This window comes from Ipomoea nil, unplaced genomic scaffold, assembly GCF_001879475.1.
Source record: "Ipomoea nil cultivar Tokyo-kokei standard unplaced genomic scaffold, Asagao_1.1 scaffold1034, whole genome shotgun sequence".
Taxonomy (NCBI): domain Eukaryota; kingdom Viridiplantae; phylum Streptophyta; class Magnoliopsida; order Solanales; family Convolvulaceae; genus Ipomoea; species Ipomoea nil.
This window is the reverse complement of record NW_017617462.1, coordinates 8,237-18,773: the sequence shown is the minus strand read 5'-3', so window position 1 is coordinate 18,773 and position 10,537 is coordinate 8,237. Positions and strand designations below refer to the sequence as shown.

At 34.6% G+C, this 10,537-nt stretch overlaps 2 protein-coding genes across 4 annotated transcripts; both read right to left on the bottom strand.

Moving 5' to 3' along the window:
- Window positions 1-421: 421 nt before the first annotated feature.
- On the bottom strand, window positions 422-3,341 carry LOC109180712 (protein FAR1-RELATED SEQUENCE 1-like). The gene is made up of 5 exons (XM_019330420.1): window positions 3,251-3,341; window positions 2,769-2,867; window positions 2,258-2,648; window positions 1,801-2,016; window positions 422-1,523 (listed from the first exon to the last, which is right to left on the bottom strand). The coding sequence occupies exons 1-5, from the start codon at window positions 3,339-3,341 to the stop codon at window positions 422-424; spliced, it is 1,899 nt and encodes a 632-aa protein (XP_019185965.1).
- Window positions 3,342-5,177: 1,836 nt separating this feature from the next.
- Window positions 5,178-9,229, bottom strand: LOC109180696 (serine/threonine-protein kinase D6PKL1-like). 3 transcript variants are annotated; one of them, XM_019330400.1, is made up of 4 exons: window positions 8,720-8,811; window positions 8,307-8,425; window positions 6,782-8,116; window positions 5,178-6,523 (listed from the first exon to the last, which is right to left on the bottom strand). In XM_019330400.1, exons 3-4 carry the CDS (start codon window positions 8,065-8,067, stop codon window positions 5,659-5,661), a joined length of 2,151 nt encoding a protein of 716 aa, XP_019185945.1. In that variant the 5' UTR covers window positions 8,068-8,116; window positions 8,307-8,425; window positions 8,720-8,811; the 3' UTR covers window positions 5,178-5,658. The 3 variants fall into 3 exon arrangements, with proteins under 3 accessions (XP_019185945.1, XP_019185944.1, XP_019185946.1); XM_019330399.1 differs by lacking the exon at window positions 8,307-8,425 and having other exon boundaries at window positions 8,720-9,229; XM_019330401.1 differs by lacking the exons at window positions 8,307-8,425; window positions 8,720-8,811 and adding an exon at window positions 8,952-9,229.
- Window positions 9,230-10,537: the final 1,308 nt, after the last annotated feature.

The window sequence follows — 10,537 nt, the reverse complement described above, 5'->3', positions numbered from 1 at the left end:
ACATAACCCATATAATGAATACACATAAACTTTCAAACAGTGCACATACTACTAAAAAAAGTCTAACAAATATTTTGTTTCTGCTAATATATATAATCAAACATCCTACTGAATGTAAACATGTACATAATACACATATGACCAAGCATATCATTTCCCTATACTGATAACTGCAAATCTAAAAAAGAAATGTACATAAATAAATAAAAGTAATTAACACAAATAAAAATGTACATAATCATATGAAGTAATACACATAACGTATATAAGGAATACACATAAAGTATATAATTAATACACATAAACTTTTAAAACAGCACATATCATAATAAAAGTCTATTTTATTACTGCTGAGTTATGTGATTTAACATCGTTCTGTACGTGATACATATTACTACGATGATTAACACTAACATGTGCTTTAATTATCATCCATGCTTGACATTGTGCTAACGTGACAAAAACTAGAACCTCCGGAACTTGGGTGCACAAGATATCCATCGCCTGCAATATTTAAAATATCACCCTCAACTTGAGACTGAACAGCAGATTTTATTTTGGAAGCAACCATATTTGCAAGATGCTTCCGTCCCCTTGCTTTGTTATATTTCTTTGAAATAACACTGCTCACCCTCCTATTCCGCAACCCTTTCATCCGTCTAGTAGATGGATCCTTTATAACACCACTTGTCGATCCTATGTCACAATCTTCAAATAAACTGCCACCACATTCAGCTTCAAGTCTTCTCTTTGCATCTGCAATTGCTTCTTCACAAATCTTCCGTCCTTCGATATTTTCCTGACTATAAACAGCAAGCCTCTGAAATTTCCTAATGATTTCTAATAACCAAACAGAAGATGCACCATTACCACTATCAACTCTAGACATTATATCAACATTATCAACTTCAACAACTTTTTTAGTCCACCTCTTCAAAATATACTTCTCGGGGACTTCAGAAACACAATGCACATTTAGAATGCGTAAACAATGACAACACAAAATCCCCAATTCAGTAAACAACTTGCAACTACATCCAATGTCCATTTGTCTACTGTTAAACACCACTTCATGCCTAATAATATCAACATCAGGCCTCCAGACATGATACTTATACACACCATCTTCCAACATCACACGCTCTTGATAGCATGATCCACCTTTCAAAAATTGTTCTTCAAACAAATAGTATATCTCAATTGTATAAATTTCCCTAGCATGCAACATAATCTTAACATTATCCATCACCATTGTGGGTACACCTTGTGAACACTGAACATCTTCCCCATTCTCTCTACTTCTCCACTCTGATATGACCCCAACAAAAGAGTTATAAAAATCACACAAACCAGATGTCTTGGACAACCTTCTAGAAATAGAGTGATTGGTGGTCTCACTCCTTTGAGAAGATAAAATCCCACCCGAAAAATAATCTTTATTAAAAGCAGGACACCATTTTTCTCTACACCCATACAACTTTTCAATCCAGTGATTATTGTGACATTTATATGTTGTAACCATCCTGAAATAACATGCCATAGATATATTAAAGTAAACCTACAAGCATGTCAGTATATAACATACAGAACAGACTAATGTACATAATCTTATACATGAATACACATAAACTATCAAACAGATACACATAAACTTGATCCAGAAAAATAATTCTGTATTTTGTATAATATAATCTACAACTATTCATTCAATGATAATCCATGTGTAAACTAATAATAAAAACAAACAAAAAAAAAAAAAAAAAAAAAAACAAAATAACGAAGCATACATCAGACACGTACCTCGTCCAGTAAAATTCAAACTCCGCCTCTGTATCCGTATACTTCAACAAGCAATTGAATATATCTAGGAAATCTTTTTGATTTCTTAACCCTTTAATGTGCTTCTTTGAGTTCTCGCCAATATGCCATATACATAGCCGATGTCGTGAACTTGGAAAAACTTGAACAATTGCAGCAGCCATAGCAGCACATTGATCAGTCATTATGCTTTGCGGACTTTTGTAATCCATAGATCTCAAAAATGTCTTAAACAACCATACAAATGACTCAATCTTCTCATTCATCAAAAAACCGCATCCAAACATAACATTCATGCAATGGTTATTCATGCCAACAAAAGGTCCACAAATCATGTCATATTTGTTAGTACGATATGTTGTATCGTGAACTAGCAAATCCCCGAACAAATCATAGTCTCTCCTCATCCGTCCATCCCTCCAAAAAAAAACTACACAACCTTGACTCCAAATCCACCTCAAAATCAAAGTAAAAATCCCTTTCACTTGACTGCCTCCGTTTGAATATTTCAATCAATGTGTTTGAATCGGTACCATCCAATCTGTTCAATGCATCGGTACATAGAGAATTATATGCATCACTACTTGTAAACCCAACAAGTGGTGATCCCCCTGATTGTGTTTTAAGTAATCTTACACCATCTGCAACAGACACACCACTGCTCTTCAAATCAGTAAGATATGATATATGATTCCTAGACACCATCCTATGTGACCTTAGAAGGTAACTCTTGCTTGGTGGAACCAATTCATGATTATGCAACTTCTCATGCTTCGAAACAATCCACATCCCATTCTCATGTAAATGGAATTGGACAAATGCACCACAACCTGTACGACCATCAATTTTAGAATAACACCCTTTTCCTGTACTCCTTTTAAAACCATCCTTCGAACAATGGAACATCTTCGTTTTCATTGTTTTTGTAGCATAACTATATCTTTGCTTACCCCTCCTCACGCTAAAACCTACTCTAAAGGCATAATCATTATACATGTCATATGCTTCATCAACCGAACACACTGACATCCCTACCAAATCCTGATCAGCTGCAAATAACATACATTTTAACTACCCATACTGTTAATGTACATAATCCATATCTACAATACACATAAACATATGGCACAATACACATAATCATTAAAATACATAAAACCTATATCGCATACTGTTAACGTACATAATCCATAACTACAATACACATACACATATGGCACAATCACATAATCATAAAACCAAACAAATCAAACCATATAATACACGTACAACCTCACTGAAACAACAACTTCAAATCAAACCATACTAACATCCAAAACAACCACAATCAAACAGAAATTCTATATCAATTCTTATATAATTCAACACCGAGTTCAATATATTCATCATACATCAAACACAAATACAAAATAAAATCTTAAAAATCAAATACCTGGATTAGCATCCTCTGTATCTACCACTCCAACAAGATCAGTTGTATGCTCTGTCTCCGCCACATCCTGCTGTGCAATCGAATCAGACATGGCTTCCATCCAACAATTGCAGAATACAACGCAAATCGAACAATCAGGTAGCTCTCGTGTTCTCTAATCCAATATGCATGATCAGCGCGACGACATCATGTCTTTAGAGCCGCTCTCTCACTTCCCTCTTCTTACCGTTTGACGGCGTTAACAGACTAATAAAAAAAAATCCGTTACATAACAATTCCATACGGCGTCGTTTTGATGCTGGGCGTACATAGCTCTATACACCGGGGTGTATGGTATAAATTGCCAATCCGCCCATACTTGGCCTTAGACCTGGCAATTCGTGTATACAGGTCCGTTAACGGGTCGACACGATAACGATAAGGCTAAACACGGACACGACACGTTATGATTAACGGGTTCAAAATTTTAACACGAACACGATTTGTTAACGGGTTGACACGATAGACACGTTTTGTTAACAGGTTTTAAGTCGTGTCGATACGATATGACACGAAACCCGTTTAAACCCGCTATTTCCATTAATATATTTAAAAAACTAAAATTTAAAGTTAAGTTCTATAAAATAAATAAATAAATAAAAACTATCGTTCAATTCATCAAACAAACTAAAAATATTCAATTCATAACATTCATAAAAAAGAAAAAATAGCATCCAAATATCATAATTAAAGGAGTCTATACAAGTTTTTAGAATAAAATTGAACACAATAAAAATTCAAATTTCAAATTGTCGAACATCAATTAATTGGTGTAGGATCTTGGCCTAATGTAGTAAATTCATCCTTAGTCATGTTCATAATATCTTTTGTAATCTCAATAATGACAATGGTTCTTACCTAAATGACAATGGTTCTTAGCGGGTTATAAACATGTTTGGTAAACGGGTTCGTGTTAACGAGTTAACACGATAATATTAACGGGTTAAACGGGTTCTTAATAGGTTTAACGGGTTGACCCGTTAAGACACAAAACATAACGGATTCTTAACGGGTCAACCCATTAACAACCCGGGACACATTAAGACTAAACACTAACCCATTATTTTCGTGTCCAGTTTCGTGTCGTGTTAACGGGTCGTGTTCATAATTACCAGGTCTACTTGGCCTCCATAGTATTATTGCTGGATTAATTAGAGTAATTTAAAAAGAAAGAAAAAATGTAAATGTCAAAGAAGTTTTGTCTTTTTCATGCCATTAAAGTTTGCTTTATGGTCCAACTTTATCTTCCAAGTAGTAATTGCTAATCATTTTCCATCACTTAAAGGGTGGTTAGGTTAAACTTTCTTGGATCTTGAGCAGCACCACTTGCTTTCTTCTACCTGCTTTTCCTTGGATCAATCAACTTCAAACATGAGAATGCTTACTTTTTCTTTAAGACCCAGCTAGCTCAATTTGCTCTTTAAGACTATCCACATCCATACAATGTTTTTTTTTTTTCAATTTTAGAAGTAATTTTTACTGTCATATCTTGCAATTCACTATGCATTCATACAATTCCAATCCACTATCATTTAAAAAAAATTTATACATTTGATAAAGGAAAAAGTGAAGGCAAATTATTACGTGGACCATAAAAAGTACATTTTTTAATATACTAAAAATATATTATTTGTATATTGAATATACATTATACAAAATAATGTATTTTCAGCATTTAAATAATGTACTTTTTTTAATACAAGATATATTTTTAATATACTGAAAGTATAGTATTCGTATGAATGTAAATTATTTAATAGTATACAAAATAATGTTCCTTCAATACTCAAATAATATACTTTTAAATAATATATTTTATGTCCACAAATAAAGTGCTTTTTATGTACCATGAACCCACCACCTAACAAAGACATTTGCAAGATTCCAATTTTACCGTTGTCATTCATGTACTTTAACATTTTAAATATATTAAAAAAAAAATTGTTATGTGACAATCTACATCATATTGAAATCCACCCTAATTGCATAATCCAGAGCTAGTAAGCCACTGCCATTTGTCTTCCCAACAAAAGCAAAAGTGGGCAAGGAGTGAATTCAACTATAAACAACCTTAACCAACATATTCATTATAAACTCAACATCTAATTATAGAATATCTGCAATTAGACAGCAAAAAACACAAGGCTAAGCAGTTTACCGTGCATTGTTGATGTGGTATCAGCTTTAATTCTTGTTTTCAACTGTGTGAAAAGTCATCAGAAGAAAATAGAAACCCTACAGGTACTATAGGAACTAATGACTTTCTTTCATGACAGCCCATTCATCTCTGATACATATTGCTGTGTGGAAGAAACTGCTAAAAGAACTCGTGCAGGAACTGCTCACAGGACCAATAGATGCCAAGTGACCTAAAAGAACTCGAAGTCAAGATATTTACCCTCAGACCTCATGTCTGATCCTACTATTTTACTGCTATTGCTGACTCCAATAGGGTCAACTTGTCCTAACTTCCCTGGATACTGAGCTTCAACGGGTCTTGGTACTTCTGGTGGTGTACTGCAACGGATCAGAGCCCAATTAACTCCTTCAAAGAAAGGATGCTGTTTGATCTCAGTTGCTCCTCTCTTTGTCCCGAGCCGTTTATGTGGCTCCTTAACAAGCAAGCCTCGAATAAGATCACGGCTCGCGTAACTTGTTGCAGGTGAATCTGGAAACTTGAGATCCTGTCCAACAACATTGAAAAGAGTTTGCCTATTCCCCGAGCCTTTGAATGGGGTTTTACCATAAAGTAATTCGTGCAGGAAGATACCAAATGTCCACCAATCAACTGCACTGCCATGGCCTTCTCCCTTGATAATCTCAGGGGCCAAGTATTCATGAGTGCCAACAAATGACATGGACCGTGCTGCAGTAGGCTCTGCAACTAACTCAGGAAGCGCACTAGATGTTAGGCTAGGCTCAGCACGTGGCTTTTGGGATTTCTTTTTGCTTTTCTGAGGAAAAATCCGAGGGAGGAAGCATGCTGGCTGAATGCAAACAGATGTGGGCTCAATGCAGGCTGGCTGAACACAAAAAGCAGCTCCTTGTTTAGATGAATCAGAAGATGTTTTTATAAGCGTGGGTGAAACTGCACATCTTAGGCTAAGGTCAAAGTCTGAAAGCATGATGTGCCCATCATCGCGAACCAGAACATTTTCTGGTTTCAAGTCTCTGTATACAACTCCTAGCATGTGGAGATACTCAAGTGCCAACAAAACCTCAGCAGCATAAAACCTGTTGCAAATATACAGGCACATTAACACTTTCTTCGCATATCTCTTCTGAGCTACAATGATGAATTAAATCTAAACAGTAAAGACAAATTATTTAATCTTTGTGGTGAAACTATCAACACATGCTTCCTAACTTGTATAATCTATCATTTATTTTCTAGACAAACATGTGCATAATGCTTACTCAAAGATTTTCCTAAGAAAGAACTCTGTATCTTAGAAATTAAGAATGAAGGAACACACTGTACAATGTCCCTACCTTGCAGCATATTCTGAGAAATGCTTCCCAGGTTGTCGTTGCCGTGAGGTATGTAGATCTCCTCCAGGACAATATTCCATGACTAAGCATGAAAATCTGTCCGTCTCAAAATGGGTATACAAGGTTGGTAAGAATGGATGATCCAACAGCTGCAGGATTTCTCTCTCAGTCTGAGAACGGTTCAATTTGTTCCTGCTAGCAAGGGATGCCTTGTCCATCACTTTCATTGCGAAGTAACAATGAGTCCCGCTCAATTCAGAGAGATAAACACTACCAATGTCACCACAACCAAGTCTTTTGAGCAATTTAAAATGGCTCATGCCTAGCATACCATCGCGTGCCCTGATGGCAAGAATAGCCTTCCATCTAGGATCATTCCCTTTGTGAGGCTTATTAGCACCACCAGTAATGTTGCTCCAGTTACTGTCATCACTGAGGCCACTGCTATCACTTGCTCTGCTAAGGCTTGTCTTTGTACTTTCAAGTGAGTCCCCTCTCATGCTTGCCTTTGTGCTCTTATAGTTTCTGTCTACACTGAGCATGCCATCACTCATCATCCCATCGCTTCTGTATGTGCTTGTGCAACTATTGGCAACACTCATAGCCCTGACAACCCCACTACTATCAATGCTACTATGTGGACTTGCATTGCCACTTGGAGGCAGTGAAGCATCCCAAATGCATTCTCTCTCTTCGGAATCATGGGGCAGACTAACTTCAGTATTTTGGGATGGGCGAGGAACTGCAAAAGGAGAAGATATGGTTGCCAAATCACTTGATTCTTCAATAATGCTCTCTGCGGGTGAAAAAAGAGATGAGCTTGGTTTCTTATAAGGAACATGTATCGAAAGATCTTCTAAGAAAGGACCCTTCACAGGCACATTTTTTACCAAGCATTTGCCATTTCCTTTGTCCTGACCGATTGGTACATACACCGGTCTCATTAGGTCAGTATCAATAGGTTCTGGGGGATGACTAACTCCATGGAATGAAGTGGAGCCACTATCCTCATACGAATCACCACTTCTCGTAAACGAACCAGCAACAGGTATGATTTCCTCGTGTTCCTGACCATAATTCTCTCCGATCTGTCTTTGCAGAGGGACAGCTATGTCCAAATCTTGAAAGCCCTGCAGATTGGGTTTGTTTCCCACCTCTTTCCTTTCAGAAATTGAGCGAGCATTCATCACCTTAGCCTCACTGGATAACTTTCTGGGGAGTGGAGCCACCTTAGCCTCCATAGGAAACTGTCTTGAAAGTGGTTTTGATTCCGGAATCCTTTGCATTTCTTGTTATAGTATATCATCACAGGTATTGCTCACCAGGGGGTAGACTCTAAAAAGGATAATGAAAAAGCATAAAATTATTCCTGAATCCTAATTGGTCACATTTCATGTGAAATAAAATATCATAATTCCTTAATTAGTAATTAGTATGGAAGAAAACTTAGCCACAGAGTAGCATATAGACAACTACAAGCTAAATATATATGTATATGCGTATTAGTGTATATATATAATATAACCTCTATAATCACCACAGCATTTCTTCAACTATCCGGGATGCTCCCTTAACTATTTTATGTGGAAACTAATTTCTCTGGAAAATTTTCCAGAAAAATGAATAATGCCAAATCTCAAATCCCTAGTTAAGGAAGAAAAAAAAAAAAAAAAAAAAGAAGATAATAATACACATAGGCCAGTCCATTACTAAAATGCAGCAACAGTTTGAGATTCTTTTCACACAGCACACAGTACTATGCAGAATTACTTGGAATCCACCCAAAATACTAAAGCGAGATCTCCCGAAAGATAATGGGGGCAATCAACAAGCGATACTTTAGAAAACACCAAACAATCAAATAGAATCATTCCGTGTAAAAAATAAAAAATAAAATACGCATTCATCACAGAGGAAAATAAGCATATGAGTCCGTACGAAGGATTCCGGATCTGATAGGACCCCGAACCGACCCGCGAAGCAGATCTGGATGTCGAGGAAAGGTGAAGGGAAGCAGAACGGGCGATTTTGCGGCGAGTGGAGAGCAAGAAGCAAGAAGCTTTTGGCGGAGCAATAAAAGTCGGAGATTGAATGCGGTATTTGCTAGTTCATCTACTGCTGCAAAAGATGGTTTAATATGTTAACGACGCTAAGAAGTGCAGTATTGTAGTTAGAAGCTGAGAATTTTAATCCCAGGGAGCTCGATAGTAGTAGTTGTGTAATGGCAGCGTGGTAGGAGATGAAGTAGCGTGATTCAAGCTAGCAACTGCAATGGCCGCGAGCAGGCGGAGGAAGACGGCGGAGAACGGCGGCGGGGAGAAGGAAGAAGAAGAAGAGAGAAGAGCCTTTGCTTTTCAGTCAGCTGCTACTGCTCACTCATTGCCATTTCTCGTTCTCGACTCTCTATGAACATACAATAATTAATTAATTGTGAACATTATTATAATTAACCTTACCAAATAAGGACTACATGTCCTAGTTTTTCTACTTGTAAAAATGTAAAATTATAGATTACGTTAAATTAATATACTTCTAATTTTTATGAGCTCCATACCTAGAAAGTCAAAAATTAATCTTTATCTTTTAATTAAAGATTGATGAATCTCTTTCAGCCAATCACACCCAGGTTATTTTAGGATTTTTAAAAACTTAAAAAAAAATGATTTCTGTAAAATAACTTATTGTTTGAAAAATAATTTAATTTTAAATGTTCGGCTGAAAATTCAAAAATTATATTTTTTTGATTGGCTAAAAATAAAGAAATTACATTTTTTGTATTCTATTTGTTTTTTCTTGAAAATGAACATATTATTTGTTATAATAATAATAATAATAATCTAATCTAATATAAAAACATAATTTAAAACATTAAAAAATATTTAATTTTTTCTTCAATTCCTTCACTTTAAACTTATTGCATTTATCATTGACTAATTAAAAAATGAATTAGATTGGACCAAACCAAACAATAATAATCTTAGTCTAACCCCGTAAATTTTTTTTTTTTCAATTTCTTTAATTCAATGTTATTACATTTATTAATGTCTAATTAAATATGAGGCAGATCAAGAAAGTAGGTTGGCGTTATTGGCTCTTTGTGCTTCAATAGGATGAAAAAGTAGTTATGAACAGATACTACATTGTAATATAGTCAGTAACATTCAAATATATATATATATATATATATATATATATATATATATATATATATATGAGTCGGATCGAGTCAAACCAAACAATAAAAATCTTGGTCCGACCTAACCCACATCCAAAAGTAATTCTTAAATTCTTTAGTTCATAATTATTATATTTATCAATTTATGTATTTATTATATTATAATAAGTTACAAGTTAAAAATAATTATTTACATCTTTTTATTATAATTATTATTAATCTTTTAAATTATAATTTTATTTTGACATAAATAATAGTTATCATCACCATTAAATTATTTATTATGTTATAGTAAATAAATTCGTAATAGATTTATATTCATATTTTATTAAAAAAAAATATTCACATAGAAAAAGATAATTTTCTATCTTTAAACAAAACATTACAAAATAATTTTTTTTTTAATACTATTGAATAGAAAAAATAATTTATTTTTTTAAAAAGAAATTCTCTGTTTTCAAACGGACTCTAAATATCAAATTAACTTATAAGTATACTTACCTTAGACACAATACTTACCAAAGTAATTTATGTAATTAAATATCATATTTACCAAATATATTTTACAATCAATTACAAGT